General features: G+C 34.0%; 1 protein-coding gene across 1 annotated transcript; it reads left to right on the top strand.

Annotated features, from left to right (window-relative positions):
* The first annotated feature begins 978 nt into the window (after positions 1–978).
* LOC109504754 (uncharacterized) lies at positions 979–7360 on the top strand. The gene is made up of 4 exons (XM_073257759.1): positions 979–1072; positions 1175–1491; positions 1602–1707; positions 7041–7360. The coding sequence occupies exons 1-4, from the start codon at positions 994–996 to the stop codon at positions 7121–7123; spliced, it is 585 nt and encodes a 194-aa protein (XP_073113860.1). The 5' UTR covers positions 979–993; the 3' UTR covers positions 7124–7360.
* The last annotated feature ends 11819 nt before the right edge of the window (positions 7361–19179 follow it).

Below are 19179 nucleotides of genomic sequence, written 5' to 3'. Positions count from 1 at the left end.
GACATTACGTAAAAATTAATTGGAGATGATAATATTATCTCATTATTATAAAATTATTTTATGTTAAAAGTATATTTATAAATTTGATCATATTTCTATGTAGATTTATCAACAACCAAACGTAGTAATTTTTTTGTAATATTTTTTTTCAAAATAATTTTTTCATCAACCAAATATAATAAAAATTATTTTTTTTATAATTATTTTTTTAGATAAATAATTTTTAAAAATTATCAAATTATTCTGTAATCTGAGATATCCAATCAAACGGAACTTAAGTCAAATACTTGGAACCACCTACCAACATTCAAAACTACAACTTCCATCCAAACAGATGAAGATTGCAACCATGATTATTGTTTTTTTTTTTATGCAACTTAAAATTTTTTGATGTAAACCATAGTTATTATTTCTACCAGGTCTTGTTTGTCTTTTTGTGTGGTTGATTGTCTGATGTTTTTTAGGTCTAAAACACCTACCTTACAATGGTAGAAATTCACATCCTTTTCAAGTATTACTTTTCATTTGCATATCTAATTCCACAGCAACAATTTAAGCTAAATTTAGATAAGCTCAGACCAGTCTCGTTTCAGTTGTAACCTAGCCAAACTGGAACTCGGTTAAATCAATTGTGAACCAAGCTTATAAGACCCCTGGATGGGGCAAAAAGGAACTAGCTGTATGAGCATGTAACCAGTCGCTGAATCAAAACAAGTTCGAGCTAGATGTTATTAGGCCAAATCAGAAGATAAACTAGTGGAGCTCATGGAATGATTGCACTAGTCTGTATGAAGATTGCCTTGGTTACAATGTATTTTGGCCGTAAATATGGCGCTTTGCTCTCTTGGCTCGGTCTGTTGGAAATCGCCGCGTTCTCGGGCCTCTCGAACCCTACAGCACTGTTGAGTGCGTGCAGGAAGCGTAAGCTGCTCCACAAGATAATTTGCTTTCTATTCACGCGACACGGTAACACCACCAGCACCACCCATCCTAATGTACGAAATTCCGACGCTGTCGTCCTTTTTCGAGCAGCTTGCGTGGCCTAAATTTACTTTCTCCAGTCTGGGCTCCGGTTGGTGCAAAAAGCTTCGCTTTGTAATTCCCCCTTCATTATTTAAATTCGAAATTTGAGAACGTTTTAAGACGCTTCTAAGTCAAATAAAACACGATCCAGATCATTTCTCCCGAAACTTCTATAGACGCACAGCAGAGAGAGAGAGCGGCCGCGTTCTCTTCGGAGCCGGAGCAGGCGATCTCGGAAAGGGATTAGAAGGGAAAAAGGGGGGCGAGATGGCGGAGGAGAGTAGGAAGGGGGTCGCCGGATCGGTGTCCTCCGTGACGTACCTGAGGGCCTCCTCAGACGACCGGAAGCTGCCGGCGACGGCGCCGGCTCCGGCGGCGGGGACGGGGGCCGCGGCCAGGAAGATCACCTTCAAGAGCGCCGACATGAAGGAGGAGATGCGGCAGGAGGTCTTCGAATGTGCTCGCATCGTACGTTGCTCGTCCTCCTCCTCTTCCTTCACTTCCCCTTTGATTTCTTCGATAAAGTTCGTCTCTAGTTGCTATTTTCGAGTCTATTGATTGGGGTTTATTCTGATCAGGCGTTCGAGAAGTACACGGTGGAGAAGGACATCGCGGAGTACATCAAGAAGGAGTTCGACAAGAACCACGGCCCAACTTGGCACTGCATTGTCGGTCGCAACTTTGGTAACTCCCAGTGATATATTCTTTTTCTCCTATTTGTCTTCATATCAATCTTTTAGCCTAGTTTTTCTTTTCTTTTTTCTTTTTATTGCTGAGATGAAGATAATAACTTCCGAGAACTTAGATCTGTAGGCTTTTTAGCTGGATGAGGTGATGAGTAATGACTTAACTGGTGCATGGGCTAGCAGTTACCTGATTTGGAGCTTGATCTATGTGCTTGTCGCCAGGATAAAGGAAAGAAAGAAAGAAAAAAGAGTTACAAAAGAAATGCCGATGAGAAAGCACGACCTGGAGATATTTCAATTTTTCTGCAAAACATTTAGTTAGTATTAATCTGTGAATTGGGATGATCAATAGAAAACTGGTGGGTATCGTGAATTGTTAGAAGCGTTCTTGGAATGTTTTTCCCGTTCCATTTCTTTTGAACCTCTTTTTGTTCGATATATTTTTTGACTAAAGATGCTTGGCAACGGCCTGCCTATGCAAAGCCAGCGCTTCTTCCTTGACTGTCAGAGTATCCTTTTGAAGGCAGTAGAAGAAGGTTTTGTTCATCCATGACAGCTTGATGCTTATTCTGGCGAACAAGTTCCCTGAGGCATTGACAGTTTTGTTATAAGGTTTTTCCAGAGATGGTTTCTGATCCCGTTTGGATGCAAGTCCATACTGAAGATAATGGTAGCTTGTCCTTGCATGTTGATGTGCCAATCCATGCAATCTGGGTCAGCTGAAATCTTCGATAAACTGCAATATAGAACCTTGTCTGGATATAGAAAAGCAACTTTTATCTAAACTAGGATTTTTATTTCTATAAATTTGCTCAAAGTATGTCAGAACAAAGATATCGATACACCAAGTAACTCTGAAATGCTGATTCCAGCCATCCACAAATTTTCATGATCATTAGAAGGTCTGAAGTGATTCATATGGATCTATATATGGGAGTCTCATATGAATCCCACTATCTAGGTTTTCACAATCACTGCAGTATTTATTAAGGTCAGAAGCTGTCAAAACTTGTTTCTTATGTGTGAAATTTTCAGCTTGCTAGTGATTCATTTTGGCTTTAGCAAAGTATGCTCTACTCTTTTGCCACCAAGATGAAGAAGCTATAATAGTCATAGCTGTAACCAAGAAAATTTGATTGACACTAAGAGAATGAATTAGGCATCGCCTTGTTTTACCTATCAAATGGCCTTGTTTTTCTATGAGCCAAAGTTTGTAAGATCCTTTCTCGAAAGAGCAATCTCTGGTCTTCGTTGGACATACACTTATTATTGCAACCCTAAACTTTATTTTGAAGTAGTAAAATAATTATCCCTTGGTTTATCTCATATGCACTTCAACATCCTCATGTTCTCAAGACATATATGTAAGCGAGCCTTCGTCAATGTCAAGAGTTTGTTTAATATATTCTTGTCATCTTTATTGTTTTCTATAATATATTTCTTCAAGTTTTAACAGCATATGATAATTAGGTAAACTGACTCCTCATTAACAACCTGCTTCAAATCTATAGGATGCTCCAATTGTCACTCTGTTTCATATATTATATATCTAATATAAGCTTAGTTGCTTTAAGGTTCTCCTGGAAATAGAAATCTGTTGGATGGAGCAAATGTTTTTCAATCCATGTTTCTATAAGTTTTTCTTATTAATTTCTACTTTTGACTTATTGATTCAACTTTGCAGCATTCTTAATAGTATGTGTAATCAGATTCCACGGAATTAGTGTCTGTCATTCTATTAAAGTGAAAATATATGTGGTGTAATCCTAACTCCTGGTGCAGGCTACCACTACAACTAGAACTTACTAGTCTTGCTGCATGCAGACATATCACTGTATTCTCATAGTTATCTAAAATATTAGGTATATGACCTTTCTCATGCCTTTTCTTGATGGTTACCAAATTGCTTTTAGCAGTAGTCTGCATGTTTTCCACATCCTGTAAAGACCATTTGTATATCTTTTCTCATGCTATATATTTTCATCAATCCCTAAGCATGAGAATAGATTTCATTTGTCAATGTCTGTGAGCACAAAGCCAATAGCATTTTTGCAGTAATTGGTATTTTGTAATCTTTGCATTAGCAGACACTATTACATAATCTAATGCATCTCTAGTTAATGTAAAACATCCTTGACATATTCTTCTTTATCTAGAATTTTACCTTAATTATCGGACTACATAACATTGGTTTTGGACTTCAATTAAGTTCTTTTTGGCGTGTTCACTACCTTTAGGTACATTTTCTGAATACCGGATTTATGAATTTATACCTCTAACCAGTTTTCTGTCACATCTGTAAGTTTGGGTTGATTTTGTTTTTGGGTGCAAAAACAGTTTGGCAATTCTCCCCTACAAAAAAAAAAAAAAATCCATTTATAATTTTAGTTCCATGTGGAATGGTAATGGTTGTTGATTCCATTTGGTTGTACTTGTTTGCAGGATAAATGAATTTGAGAAATAGTCTTTTGCATTCATTCTTGTGTGGTTTCATCCATATTTAGATGGAAAAACCACATTTTCTTGTCATTTCATTGTTTTATAGCTGAAATTTGACAATTAATTGAATTAATGCTGAATGTTGTATAGTGAAATTATTTGGACTAGATGCACGACATGGCACCATACAGGAAGGATTGTTCATGTGAGGTCCAAAGAAGCACATCCAGAATTGATTACTGGCTGTGGAAATGGGGTATTTATTGTTTGTGAGTAGAAGACAAGCTTGGGTCTGATCACTGTCAGGACCTGAAATCCCTCTTTTGTCGTAGAAGGAAAATTATTTTTCTAAATGATCATAAAATATGCAATGGATAACTAATAATGTGGATATTAAAGCAAATGATTAATAAAGGGATACCTGTGGCTAAGTGTCAGGCTATGAGAATTATCTCTTGGATGTGGAATAAGTGCATTGGCTTGCAGCAGGTTGCCCATCAGCCTCCTTGGATCAATGCCAAGTTGCCTTTAAGCTCTTTTGGAATCAATGTAGTCACCTGAAAATGTATGAAGTTGGCACTCAACTAAATAATAGCACAATTCACTGTAAAAATACAGATAACATGCAGAATTTATATCTTTTAGGTTCTTTTGCCATGAGTAGGACTTGTAGGTGCTCTCAGAATGGGAAATTGACTCAAGTTTGACTAAATTATTGATAAGGCATGCTTAAGGCATTTTGATGCATTGTGTCCTGCAGCAGATGCAATATTGACTAAGCTCAAACAAGGACCCTGATTCTAGGTTGGCATTACTAGGAAGGGGCCATCCAAGACATGGATATGTATTCTATGTCCGTCGAACTCTAGTTTTAGATCGAAAGCTAGGCTGGTGTTTTTTTGATGCACTAGGGCTATTTCTCTGTTGGAGTGATAATTTGAGGTAACTCGACCCCTTAGTGATCTTGGCATGGAACTTGAGGTGTGAGTTTCCTTGTCCCATATCATATAATTTCTCTTGGTTTCTTCTTAAATGTTTTGGTTTTCCTTGTAGCTGTAAGTTGTCTAGATTTATGCCTTTCTTTTCACAAGATTGATTTTTTGTATAACATCCTTCTTGTTGATCAAACTCATGCTTTGTGATTTGATCTGCATTTGTTTGAATGGACTTTTCTATTTTCTGATTATTTATAATGCTTTGCTTGGACCATGATTGGGTAACCTATTATGGGTAAAGCCGTGGTAATATAATTGTCCAGCTAGTAATATGGGATCTGCTGGCATTATGAAGTCTATATAAATAATTGTACCTTTTGGCATTCTTGTGGTGTTCCTGTTGATGCTAGAGTGGCATCATTTTTGTGAAAAATGCACCAATCCTAGTTCATATGGATGGAAGTGAAGGGAAAAGCTAATGACTGGCTTGGCTATCCTGCTATTGTTATTCTTCTCACTTTCAAAAATGATGACTTATTCATGATATAAAGCAAAATCCACAGCACCCACTATGTTTGTATGATAAATGACATGCACAAGCTGACATATGAAGAATTCCTCTAGAAATGGATTTTACTTAGATATTTCTAGTCTCAATTTGCTTTCATTCTCTATTCCTCTCTCTCCACATCCATGTACTTTCTGAATTCATGAAGACTTTCTTTAACTAGTATGCAAATTCTAAATGATGACAAGCTACAGCATCTTTTGTACAAGTTTTTTCATTCTAGTGCTGGCAATAACCATTTCGAATCATATCATTGAATAACATATCTGCTTCCGGTTTTAAACATTTGAAGACAAACCTGTGGACGAGAGGAACTAGGAAATGGAATCAAAACTGCCTGCCTTAAATTGATCAGATAAGGCTTGTTGTTTATCTTATGTTTATGTGATAATATAATTATTCTGCATCATAGTGTAGTAGGTGGAGATCTGGTCCCCCATCATGCTGCACAGAGTTTTATGCCTGCTGGATGACTGAGGATTCCAGCTGGCCAATTTGAATTTTGAATTCAAATTGCTGGGCCTGCAGGTGGGCCATTTTCAATTTGGAACATTCTGTTATATGATGGGCTTTTATGTGAACTAAAGTTGGGTTTGGACCTTCTTGTTTGGGCTCTGGGGCTACTATCCTTTTCTTTTCTTTTTCTTTTTTCTCTGTTATTTCTGTCTTCTGCTTTTTGTACTCATTTCATTTCTTATGAAATGCATGTTGGACTATTCCATCATGTTGCTCAAAAGATTGTTCTGCATCTTTCTACAATATTTTTTCTATCACACCCATTGACTTTTAAATCTCATTAAACCTTTCTCCTTGGCAAATCTCATATTTGGAAATTCTAAAACATCAAAGCGGCTGAGTTCTAATTCATTTAGCTTCTAAAAATCCACTTGTGCAGTTCACTTTTGGTAAGCTTGATGCCCTTCGTTATAAAAGAGACTATCTTGTCTTTTTGACTTTTGGCTCATCCCTCGGTTCGTTCTTGGTTATATGGATTTTATCTCTCAAAATTTTTCTTTACCACAAATGGTACTAGTGCTTTGGTATTGCCATAATGGATCAGGTCTTATATTAACTTTTTCAAAAGCTTAACTGAGTATATGACTTGCTGCACGAGAGAGAGAGAGGAGAGAGAGGAGAGAGGAGAGAGAGAGAGAGTCATGACTGAACTATGTATACATGTAACTGTAAAGTTCTACTTGATGAACTGTTTTTGCAATTATGTCCTGGTTTTCTCCATATTTTGGCTCGAAGTTTTCCCCTTCCTTTTTGTGGCTTTATTTTAAAACTAATTGTGATGGATTAAGATAATTATTTTCTTCATTCTTTTAGTTAATCTGTCCATGGAGTGTAAATATTCTTTTTCTATTGGCTTCTGGTTGTATTGTACAGGTTCATATGTGACGCATGAGACCAACCACTTCATCTATTTCTATGTAGACTCGAAGGCAGTGCTGTTATTCAAATCTGGTTGACAACGACGATGATGCTCCAGCCATTGCCTGTATCCTATTTTTGGTAAAAGTGCCTGTATCCTATTAGTTGAGAGCCTCTTGGCTTGCAAATTCTCACCCTGGTTTTCCTACACTTTGCCTGTATATCTGAGTCCATCTGTGCAATTAGCAACGTGTTGGAACATGGAATCTTGAACTAAGTAGTCATGTCTTATAAGCTCATAAAGTATTTATTTACTGTTAGCTTAAAATTTTAAATGTTGACGATGTTTATTGTTGCCCGCTGAGTATGGTGCGCATGTTGATCGTAAGCTCAGAGGTAGTTCCTTGTCAATTAAATCAGGAATATTTCTGCACAAACATGAGAGCTAGAAGACTTTGTAATGCATGGCTTGTGATATAATCTTGATGCCAGTCTTGACCTGCTGTTCATTGTGTTTAGATGCAGAAACCATGGTGGTGCAGAGGTTGAGGGATTATTGTCATTTGGAGTCGAGGGATTATTGTCATTTGGAATCCCTAAACATGGAGCCAGTGAAGAATTGATTTTTACTACAGTAAGGCTCAAAATTTCTTACCCCTTGGCAGGATTATTTGGGCCTTATTTTCCCCTGGCTAGAGTTTTTAGGACTGCATTCTTGATAATTTCTTTTTGGTTAAGAGTTTTTGAACCTGAGCCAGATGTAACCCGCCTGATAACTTATTTAACAAATGGCACCAGCTGCTAGGAAACCTTTCTATAAGCCACTAGGCCCTTTGGGAGTTTAAACATACCCTCCGTTACTCAGGGGTAGGGGTTTCTATCCAGTTCAGAGGCTTGGTGTTAGCCTGACATTATTAGGTTGTATCTTTATTTTAGTGGTCTCGTTAGGATTCGCAAGGCTTAGTAAGTAGGAGGTGCAACGGTGGTTCTTTGTTTGGTATGGTCTAGATCTGCTGATTTTGCTGCACCTTTTAGTCGCTGGAAGGGACTTGGAGAAGGGCGTTTGTTCCATGGCGGAAGGAGGTCCTATATGAACATCGTTTTTTAATGCAAAAAATAAATTTAGCCTCTGCGTTTGTTAGTTTGGATTTGTCTATGCGGTAGGTCATGTTCTGCTGTTAGATGAGATGGTAAAAGTAGCTGCAACTTCGCCTATAAAAGTTGTGCAGAGTTTGCCAAGACGGTTTCTGCACATGCTTGTTGGTTTCATGCTTTGAGGATCATAGCACTCTACCATCCTTATCACGAGACTACTTTGTAGATTATATCCTATGATGTCCGTGTACGAGACTTATGAGAGGTGTCCGTGTCTGCGTTTGTTACCGCTTTTGCCTTTTATCTCCCCGCTTTTCATTTGTGACCGAATCTTTTCCCTGGAGATGCTCCACAGCAATGAGACTTCGGCAGCGCATACTCCCTCTTTTCTTGACGGTTGGTGGTGAGTCGCATGCATTGCGCGTGCAGAATTTTTTTATTTTTTAGTTTTATTTTTATTTTTTTTTGGTTGTTGTGGGGTTTTGGGCGGGTTATAGATTTCTATCCTACTCAAGTGTAGCATGTTTAATACTGTATAACATCTTATCAAAAATACTGTATATAACACCAATCTATTTGTTGGTCCCTATAAGCATGTCCCTTGATATGAAATGAAAGAAATTGATAATTGCGCTCACTACTTTCTTTTAAAAATTATATTTTTATAAGAAATGCAAATGTATACCTTTATCTACCATCGTTAACAACTTCAAAACCATCTATTTCAAGTACGGACACTCCCATTCTTTCTCATTATTTTAGAGTAGACAAATTTACCTTCACTCCCACCACAAGTTCTTAAAAGTGCTTTTAGGAAAATAACATCATTTTCTAATTTTAGTTTTTATTTTATTTCAATAATAAGTCTAGAAAATACTGAAATTTAAAAGAGATTCCTACCACACTGATGCTCTGCTTCTGTTTCTTTACTCATATGGGCCTCAATTCTCCTCCACCCCCTTAAGCAAAGCGGATCTCAAGAACTCTCCGAACTTCCTTTTTAATGTCCATCTGTCGAACTCGAACTACCATAAAACTGGATTCCCGCCATCTTCTATGGTTTTATATATTGATGCTAGTCACCATATAACCCAAGCTATAGCTATTGTCTTGTTTATATAGTCATCGAATTGAATATAACATGGGCATGGATAATGATTAGTCAACAAGAGTAAAGATAAAATCTATTTCAAGTCTACTGTAAAGTAGGAGGTGTCCCTTTCCATATCCATCCTCACTTCTTGTTAATATACTCGATGACCACCCAAATGTTTACCATGCGATACTAAGACCTTTATGACGAGATCATTTGGGAGGCCATCAAGTTTTGACCACCTAATAGATCAAACATGCCGAGGTCACCTGGATTGATCGTTTTCCTTGAAACAAGATCTATCTTATTTTTACTTTAATTAAAGGGATTGTATTATTTTTAAACTAGTCGAAGCCCCGCACATTGCGCAGACCAGATGTACGAAAATAATTTTTCAAATTTGTTATCTTATTTTTCAGATATTACTGTATTCTTATTATTATTCAAATAATTATTAATAATAAATTAATATTTTAAAAATAATATTTTTATTATTATTTAAAAAAAATATTTTATTATTAATTTTTAAAATTAATTTTTTAAAAATAATATGTTATTATATAAATAATATTTTTAAATTAATAATAAAAATATTATTTTTTAAAATAATATTTTGAAAAAAATAATATTTTTATTATTATTTTAAAATTAATATTTTTTGCTTCAAATTATTATTAATAATAAAATAATAATTTTTTTCTTTTTTCCTCCCTCTCGTCAAATATTTTCTTTTTTTCTTCTTTTCCCTTCCTAAAATTATTTTAAAAAATAATATTTTTATTATTATTTTAAAATTAATATTTTATTTACTTTAAATTATTAATAATAATAAAATAATAATATTTTTTTTTTCCTCCATCTATCCAAATATTTTTTTTTCTTCTTTTTTCTTCCTCCCGTTGTCTCTACCTCCGCCCCCACAGCGTGAGACCCAGGTCACAGCCATTTGCACCACCCCTACCATGGCCCCGCCCCACCGCCATCCGCATCGGATACGCAAAAATAATTTTTCTGATATTGCTGTATTCTTTTTATTATTCAAATTATTATTAATAATAAATTAATATTTTAAAATTAATATATTTATTATTATTTAAAAATAATATTTTATTATTAATTTTTTAAAATATTTTTTAAAAAAATAATATATTATTATTATTAATAGTATTTTTAAAATAATATTTTGAAAAAATAATATTTTTATTATTATTTAAAATTAATATTTTTTTATTCTGCTTCAAATTATTATTAATAATAAAATAATAATATTTTTTAACTTTTTTTCTCCCCTCTCCAAATTTTTTTTTAAATTAATATCCTAAAAAAAATATTTTAAATTATTATTAGTAATAAAATAATAATATTTTTTTTTTTCCTCTCCTCTCTAAATATTTTCTTTTTTTTCTTTTTCTCCCTTCCCTTTCCTTCCTCCCGCTATCTCCCCCCCACCCCCCGCCCCTGCCATGTCCCCTGGCTCCAGCGCCACCAACCCCCCTCCCCTCCCCTCTACAACCCCGCTCCGTCACCGTCTCCTCTTGTTCCCTCCCTCGGCTTCGACAAATCCGAGCCTCCACGGCTTCGCACAGGCATCGACGATTGCCCCTGCCCTCCCCCAGCTCTGGTGCCACCAACCCAGCCCCGCCCCACCACCGTCTGCCCAGTAAATATTTTGCTTATACAGTACTTTGCATCACAAGTCAAGCAAGCCTCATTTTCTATGAATCGGCTCCCTTTCAAGCAACCATCCCATCCTCATAGTGACCATTTTCGGATAAGGATGGCATCTGATGATCCAATCCTACCAAAAGGCCTGGATCCCCAGCCGCTGCCGCTCTCTCAGCTAACTTTCTTTTCTTCAATGCCTTAGATTTTTACTTTCGACGGGTTGAGCAGCCATCCTCGCCATCATTCGAGAGGAAAGGATTGGAGGCTGGCCGAAGGGAGAGGCTACCGTCGCCACCGAAGCTGTCACTGGCGAGAAAGTTGAAGGACACATTTCGCCCGTCGGTTTTGATGGACATGGGTGGAGAAATTTGATGGAATTCGATTGAAAAGAGAAGGGGATGGACGTCCGGAGGACTTAAGAAGCTTTGAAGAAAAAAATTGGAAGGGAGAAAAGTGACGGTGCCTCAGGGAGATCGGAAGGGTGGGCCAATGCCGATGATGATGGGGAGAAGGTGATGGTGGAGAACGATGGGAGGTGGCGGCAAGGAGAGCAAGGAGGAGACGGAAAAAAAAGTCGGGAGGGGTCAGGAAGCTTCATAAGAAAAAAAAATATTTATGAGGAAGCCGAAGCTCGACACGTGGTGCATTGGAAGAGTTTTGACTTCCTGAGTTGGCAATACTACAATACTCCTCTATAGAGTATGGTTACATATATACATATATATATATATATATATATATATATGATTAGTATGAAATTCAAAATATCTAGTAATTAGATATTTATATATATTATTATGATTAGAACTCTGAAATAGTGATGCTACTCCTTAGATTGACCCGTTCTCTACCCCCTCTCTCCGGTTTAGTTTTGCTTTAATTTCTTGAAATGCTATGTTGAATTTTAGTCATAATTAGTCATGGGCAATGCTTATATTTATATTTAATAGAATAAGTTTCTTGTATGATATGAAGTATGCACCTAAATAAGATTTTATTTATAACAAAAGTATGTAGTATATTTAATCAAAATGTCTAATAAATTATTTACAATATTTTTGTGCATTGAAATGCTTTTTTTTATATTAAGTTGCAATATTTTTTTCATAAAAAAACCCAAAATACCTCTATACCAAGTTTATTATTTAAAATAGTTAAAAGTTTTATTTTGTAATGTCTAAAATATATCTTGAAATTCTTGAAAGTTTTTTCTTATTGCCACCTCAATTTATTATGCAGATATTACTTCTAGAATACATTTATAAAGCTTCAATTTATTATGCATGGAATATACTGATGACTTGAGTGAGAAATTCATATGGATAACCGGTTGTGTTGAGTGAGATTTAAAATACTTTATTAAAAGAATAGTAAATTACTTGTCTATTATTGTGGTGAATTTTTGTCCAAGCATTTTAGTTATCATTCTCAACTAACTTGTCAAAGCCTAACCCCTAAGGAATTCAAAATTTTGATTTCTATTAATTCTATTATGCATCAACTTATTTCTTTATTTATTTAGTTATTCATTTATTATTTATATTGCTAAAAATATTTATCAAACTCGTAACTTTATCACATGTCAATTTATAAAAACTCTAGATATATCTGTTAAGTTAGTTTTATAATCTCTTTGAATAGATTTATTTCATTGTGATAGGGTGGGGCTTTGGATTGAGCATTATAGATATGTTCCCTTATCTTCCATAGAAAATTATTTAATTATATAAGTCATACATATAGGCTACTATATAGTCAACAATGACCATCCATGTGGAGGGACTATAGTGATTTAAATGAGTCAAAAACAACAAATAAATCAACTCTAATAAGACAAGATTGCAGTTATATTAGTTAAATAAATAATTAGCATGAAAAAATTTTGACCTCTGGTAAATCAACTAACTTCATTTTCTCTAAAAGCTTGAGTTGATAAGAGGATTAATTACAGAAAAAGTCCTAAACTATTTAAGAATTTTTAATTTTATTTTGAACTTCAATTTAATGTAATCAAGTCATCAAACTTTCAGAAAAGTTCCAGATCTTAGCAATGCATTCCATCTACTTGCCATTATGGAAGAGTCTAGTATGGTTATATGAGTTCACATGATGGGCTTATGTAACAGAAAGGGCTGATGTGGATAAAGTATTTTTTCTCATTCTTCCATTCTTCATTTTAGTTGTGTAATTCAATTATTTTTTCCATTTCGGTGACTTAATACCAGTGAAGTTTGTGACAATAATGATTTGTCCGTCCACAAGAAGGCAGTGACCGGTCCTCCATGTATGCGACGAAGATAATTTTTTTACTTTACCTTTTATTTTTTCTTATGAATATGATTTTACCTTCCTTAATCCATCCGGCCTTCTCATTGATGATTATTGATCGACTCTAATTGCAACTTATAAAGATTGCACATTAGTGAAAGAAAGATAGAGAGGAGAGTTGGAAAAGATAGCATCTAGAAGAGTTAGAAGATCTTTATATAACTCTCTACTCTTTAATATGGACTAAATTGGAAGCTATGAAGCTCTCAGTCAATGTAAGTATGGTCTTGTAGCTAAAATATGGACTTCATAAAGTGATGATAATCCTAGATGAAGGATTAGAGATTGTTTAAATTATCAAGTGAGTGTGATTAGTATCTTGAATTTATTTTTTTAAATTTTCAATTATTGAATTGTGCTACTAAAAGTTGTTTAATTGTAATATGGATATTAATTGATGGCATAACAATTCGTACTATTGATATTTTGCTTGGATTGATCCAGAGATAAAGGGTCGAGCTAAGATAGCTCTATTTGAAAAAAGGGAAGAAGCAGGATACTTGAAAGCCAATGTGAGAAAATTGTATGCTATCATTGCAATATACAGAGGAGAAAGTTCTAGTTTAAAAGAATATGTATAGAACTCAGAGGAGAAACAATCAATTTATTAGTGACATCAAAGATGAGGCAATAAGGATGAAGGTAGAATGTGCAGAGTTAAAGAAGAAGCTTGTGAAGTATGCTATAAGAGAAAAATTATATATAATTGTAATCATATTTTTATTCATTCAGTTAACCATGATGGTTATATTTTCATTGACTTTCATGTATGCTATTATGTAATATTTTTGAAAGTGATGGTTACACAGGGGACAAGCTCTAGTGTATTAAAGATTTTGAAAATCATCTTTGTAATGAATGTTATGCACCAATGATGTTGAATATAATGATTTATTTTTGACTATTTGCATCTCTTATTTAAAAAAAATTATTTTATTTTTATGAACTTAAAATATGAAATAGTGAGCTTTGAACAAGTTTAATGCCTAGCATATGATCAAATTATATTAAACAATTAACACTAAAAGAGCACATGCATGGAATCAACAAATATAAAATGGCATATACATGGAACTTGAGTGAAAGGACATGTCAAGGTGTGTTCAACATCACCTCTTGTGTGTTTTTTATAAATAGGTTCTTCATAGATGTTACTTATATTGGAATTCAGATTTAAATAGCCCTACTATTAATTATGTATCAGAGAGTTATGTATCATAACCTTTTGAAATAGTAGACTGTTATTAAAGTCACGTTCTTGAAATCTAAAACCTTGAGATTTGAAAAATATTTAATGCTACCATTGTTGGAATGGCACTATTAAGCTCAAATTGCGCATACTACACCATTGCTGGTGCACTTGATTAAAGTTGAACTGCCCCTGCTAATGCCATAATAATTAAAGTTGAAATATGAAACATTCTAAATCATTTGCTATGCCATTGAGTAAGCTAATGCCACTGCTAAACCCTTGCTAAACTTCTATTGGAATATATTAAAAGACACAAATAAGTTCATATTGCTGAACATGAAACAAAAATGAACAAGTATGTGATACCTTGCTAGTATGTGATACCCTAATGCCTTGTTGAACTTTTTTCTTATTGAAAGAGGCACTGAAGAAGTTCATCCAGCTTGTTCATGGACAAGTATATGATGCCCCTATGAAACATTATGAAACAAGTCTCATTAAAACATTATGAAACTTGGACTATGCCACTAAGACATCCACAAGCTTTCTTTTTTTTGACTACATAAGGAGGTATCAATTATAGGAACAAGCAGACAAATAGAGAAGGCTTGGAGAAATAGAAGAAGTATTCAGAAGATAGAGAGAGAGGAGTTACAGGAACAATCAGAGGGATAATTAAAGTTAATATTAGACAATGAGGCAATATGCCTACTGAACTAGTAGATATAATTAAAGTTAACAATATTGGAGCCATAAACAAGGACACAATAGAATAAAACTTAAAGTTAACATTAACATTGAAACAGCCACATTAGTATGGAACACTACTAAATCAGCAGATATACGGCATGTTAACATTAATACTAACCAGCCACATATTTCAATGTTGAAACCAATAAACAAGGACACAATAAAGATAACCATAGTGCCTAAAATATTATCCCAAATAACAAACATTTACAGTAATATTATAGACACATTGAACCTATAAAGTATCTCCAATCAATGCACTCAATCATTGAAACATTATGGCCAAAATATTATGCCAAAAAATAGAGCATTGTGCCAAAGGATTGACTGCACATTGAACTTATCAAAGTATTAAAATTTACATTGTCTCAATACTAAATTGACATTGAGTAACATGCCACTTCTCAATATCTTCTCTTGAATTTGAGGGTAAACATTTTCATGCCACTCTCAATATCTTTCTTTTTCTTTGCCATTCAGACTATTAATACCCTTCATATATCTTTCAGTATCTTAATCAATTGCTTCTCTCTTGCTTGAAGTATGCAAACATTGAAGGTCTCAGGCATATTGTTGTCAATGGTATCACAGTTTGAAAATGAATTGAAAAAGAATTTGACAAACTTTCTTAGATTTGCATGTGTGAAATCTTTTCTTGCTACTTCAGATAGTCCTTTTAGCTCATCCAGTACATCCAGAAAGTCTCTCTCTGTTGTATACTTGGTAGCCTTAAAGAAGGTGGACTTTAAAACTCCATCCTTGTGCTTCTTTCTTCAATTTTCATATACATATCTTGCACAATATCTATGCTCAGCATGTGGTAGCAAATCACTGATTGATTGAATCAATCCCTACATTTAACATGCAATATAAAAATGAGTATAATGATCAAAAGATAAGCATGATGTTTATATAAAAGACAATGACTGAAGTTTACCTTCTATTGGTCACTACCAACAATCCAATATAGACTATCTCCAAGCCCTAGATCTTCTGTCAAGAGATTAATGAACCAACTCCAAGAATTCTTGCATTCTACTTCTATTACAGCCTATACAATTGGATGCATTTGGTTGTTAGCATCTCTATCAATGGAACTAGAAGCTCATCCTTACAAATCCATTTCAAAAAATAACCATAAACCCGAATATAGGTCTGCAAGCTATCAAAAATCTCCTTCTAAGAGCTTCAAAACCAATATACAACCTCTAAAGCTATGAACCATCATCGGATCTCTTAGCCTTCATGATTACTATTGTGTCCTTATTGCTTCTTTTAATCTCTTCACATTAATCAGATTGTTTGCCATAATGTTTGTTATGAGACCCTCTAATAGTCTCTAAAGCCATTTATCTTGTCCTCTAATATTTAGTCACTCTTACATCAACTTCAAATCTCATCCTAATGTCATGCTTCATCTCTTTGGACTTATACCTAGATATATCCTAAGCTATTTTTTGAAATTTTCTTACAATTCATCTAACTGTCATTTGACTATTTTGTGGCTTTTTAGACATCTATGGTCATCTACATAAGTCTTAAATTCAAAATTTATTAATGCTTTGCTCATATAAACATCATATTTTGAATGGACAATCATTAAAAAAATATACACTTTACCTCTACTCTACTAGCTCATTCTTGACAAACCTCACATCACACCTTAGTGTTATACTATATTTGATCACAGTATCTTTAAAATGTTCTGTGATATTGAATGTTATATCCTTACAAAAGTTGACATTCTACATATTAGTTTCAAGATTAAAATAAATCCATCTCTTCCTCTTCATAAGCTCACCAACCTCATGCTTAGAACTCGATTCAGGTATATCAAATTTAGATGAATCATGATAGTCACTATCGTATCCAATCTACTCTTCAAGTTTATCAAATGGAGCAGCAATACTTGTCCTGTATTCTCATCCATGGTGGTTGCTTCCTTTATACCTCATCATCTTTTTTCTTGTTCCCTACTTCCTACACTTTGTCTCTCGTCGCTATCAACTCTTCATCATCAGTTAATAGCTCACCATCTATATAATAGCTGTAATCACTCTTTTGGTCTTCACTATCAATGAGTGGGGTATACTTTTCATCTATGGAAGATTTCTCAGCAATCCCTTTAGATCTGTCAAGCATATTTTCTTTTCCTTTGTTTATCACCACTTGCTGACTTTCCTCTGTTTCTACTTTGCTGATTTTGCCCCTTACTACCCATTGACCAATGCTTTTGTTTTTCACTAGTTCCAGGCTTTGCTTCTCCATAATATTTTTAGTAAGACTTCTAGTTCTAGATCTCTCCATAACTAATTTATTGACTGATTCTTCATGCTCAACATAAACATGAAGGTCTATTTTATATCCAATACAAGCTTTATCATTTTTTGAAGTTGCCTATCCTAATTCACAAGCCTCATTCTCTGATTATCATTTGGAGCAAAATTTTACAAAATAATCTTATAATTTTATCCATGCATGGCTTCTCCACTATATCCTGTAACTTATCATCACATAAGTTACCTATGTCACAGATGCCATAATAAGCCATATTCCCCTAACATATTCAGTGTATTCATTTTGTTAATAAACTTGCCACCATGATGCACAGTAAGGATTACACAATCCATTCTGTGGTATATTAAAAAAACTACATTGAAGTATAAGTAATATTAAGAAAAAAATTATGAGCAATATCAATGAAGTAGCCACAAAGGCTATTGCCAAAATGAACTGGTTATTAATAGAGAGTCTATTAATAGTAAAAGTCTATCTATGAAGAAAGATATCCTATTTTGCTTCAGTAAGGCATACTATCTTGCTGTACTTAGTAAGATCTATGATTGAAAATGAAATAAATTCCTCTATTTTCTCAGAAAAGCATGTAGCTTAGCAAGAAAGTAGCCAAGAGATAACAATGATAACCATTAAAAAATAAAGCTTTAAAAATTGAGACCGCATTCTACCAAATTCGAAAGGTTTAACAAAGCTTTGAGATCACATGGGACGACATGGGATCCATTATACTATATAAAGAAGCTTTAACAAAGCTTTAGGATCACGTACAAACAACATCTTGAGATTATATTTTATGTATATAAGAAAATTTCAATAAAGCTTTGGGACCACATATAGACACAACAAAAATAAATTTTTTGAATCAATTTCAGCTCAAAATTAGTCATAATATCTAATGCTAAGCCAAATCTTTGTTGTTTTTTTAGATTGAAGAAATTATGGATTATGAAAAAAATCTAAGCTAAGCCCTAATACGTGAAATCTTAATATACAGTAAAAAATATATCTTCGTTGTGAAAATCAAGGACCTCACTATCTTCTTATCGACTGATAAACTAACACTCTCACAAGCATCGTCGGGAGTGTGAGAATATTCGGATTTTACATCCTAAATGAAGAAAAAAAATAAGAAAAAATTAGATCATCTACATCAACCCCTTTGTCACATATCTCTGTCACGTGAGTCCATGTAACTTTTTTATAATGGTAAGTAGACAGAGAGCATGGTTTAAATCTTAATCAAATTTTTTTAAAAATTTGATGATCTGATTGTATTAAATTAATATTTAAAATAAAATTAAAAATTTTTAAATAGATCAAAATTTTTTTCGTGATTAATTTTTGATATATATATATATATATATATATATATACATATAAAAAAATATATATATATATATATAATATATATATATATATATATATATATTGGTTGCATTTCCTATTTTTTTCATGAATAATGGTTACGTATGGTGGTGTAATGGCCATGATTGAGTAGATCACATACATTATGATTTATGAATGTCGTATCATATGGGTTCTACTTAATCATGACTTTCTCGTCCAACTATGGATTGGAGAGGGTCCGGCTATTTTCTTTATTTTTTCCATCCATTTGATTCTATTGTTTAGCACATGCATCGCACGTCACATCATATTTGGATTTTGCGATTGGTCCGTACGGATCCCTTCCAACCGTGTAATAAGTTGTGCCGGCTTAATCGCCAAGCTAT

This window comes from Elaeis guineensis, chromosome 5, assembly GCF_000442705.2.
Source record: "Elaeis guineensis isolate ETL-2024a chromosome 5, EG11, whole genome shotgun sequence".
NCBI classification, from domain to species: Eukaryota; Viridiplantae; Streptophyta; class Magnoliopsida; order Arecales; family Arecaceae; genus Elaeis; species Elaeis guineensis.
Note: the sequence above shows the minus strand (reverse complement) of the source record. Positions and strands in the feature narration are given on the sequence as shown.

Excerpts from the sequence above, each read along its gene's own strand:
- LOC109504754 (XM_073257759.1), top strand. The coding sequence starts at position 994 with ATGTACGAAATTCCGACGCTGTCGTCCTTTTTCGAGCAGCTTGCGTGG. Across the intron at positions 1,492-1,601 it reads TCTTCGAATGTGCTCGCATC|GCGTTCGAGAAGTACACGGT; the intron begins GTACGTTGCTCG and ends TATTCTGATCAG. Across the intron at positions 1,708-7,040 it reads CATTGTCGGTCGCAACTTTG|GTTCATATGTGACGCATGAG; the intron begins GTAACTCCCAGT and ends TGTATTGTACAG.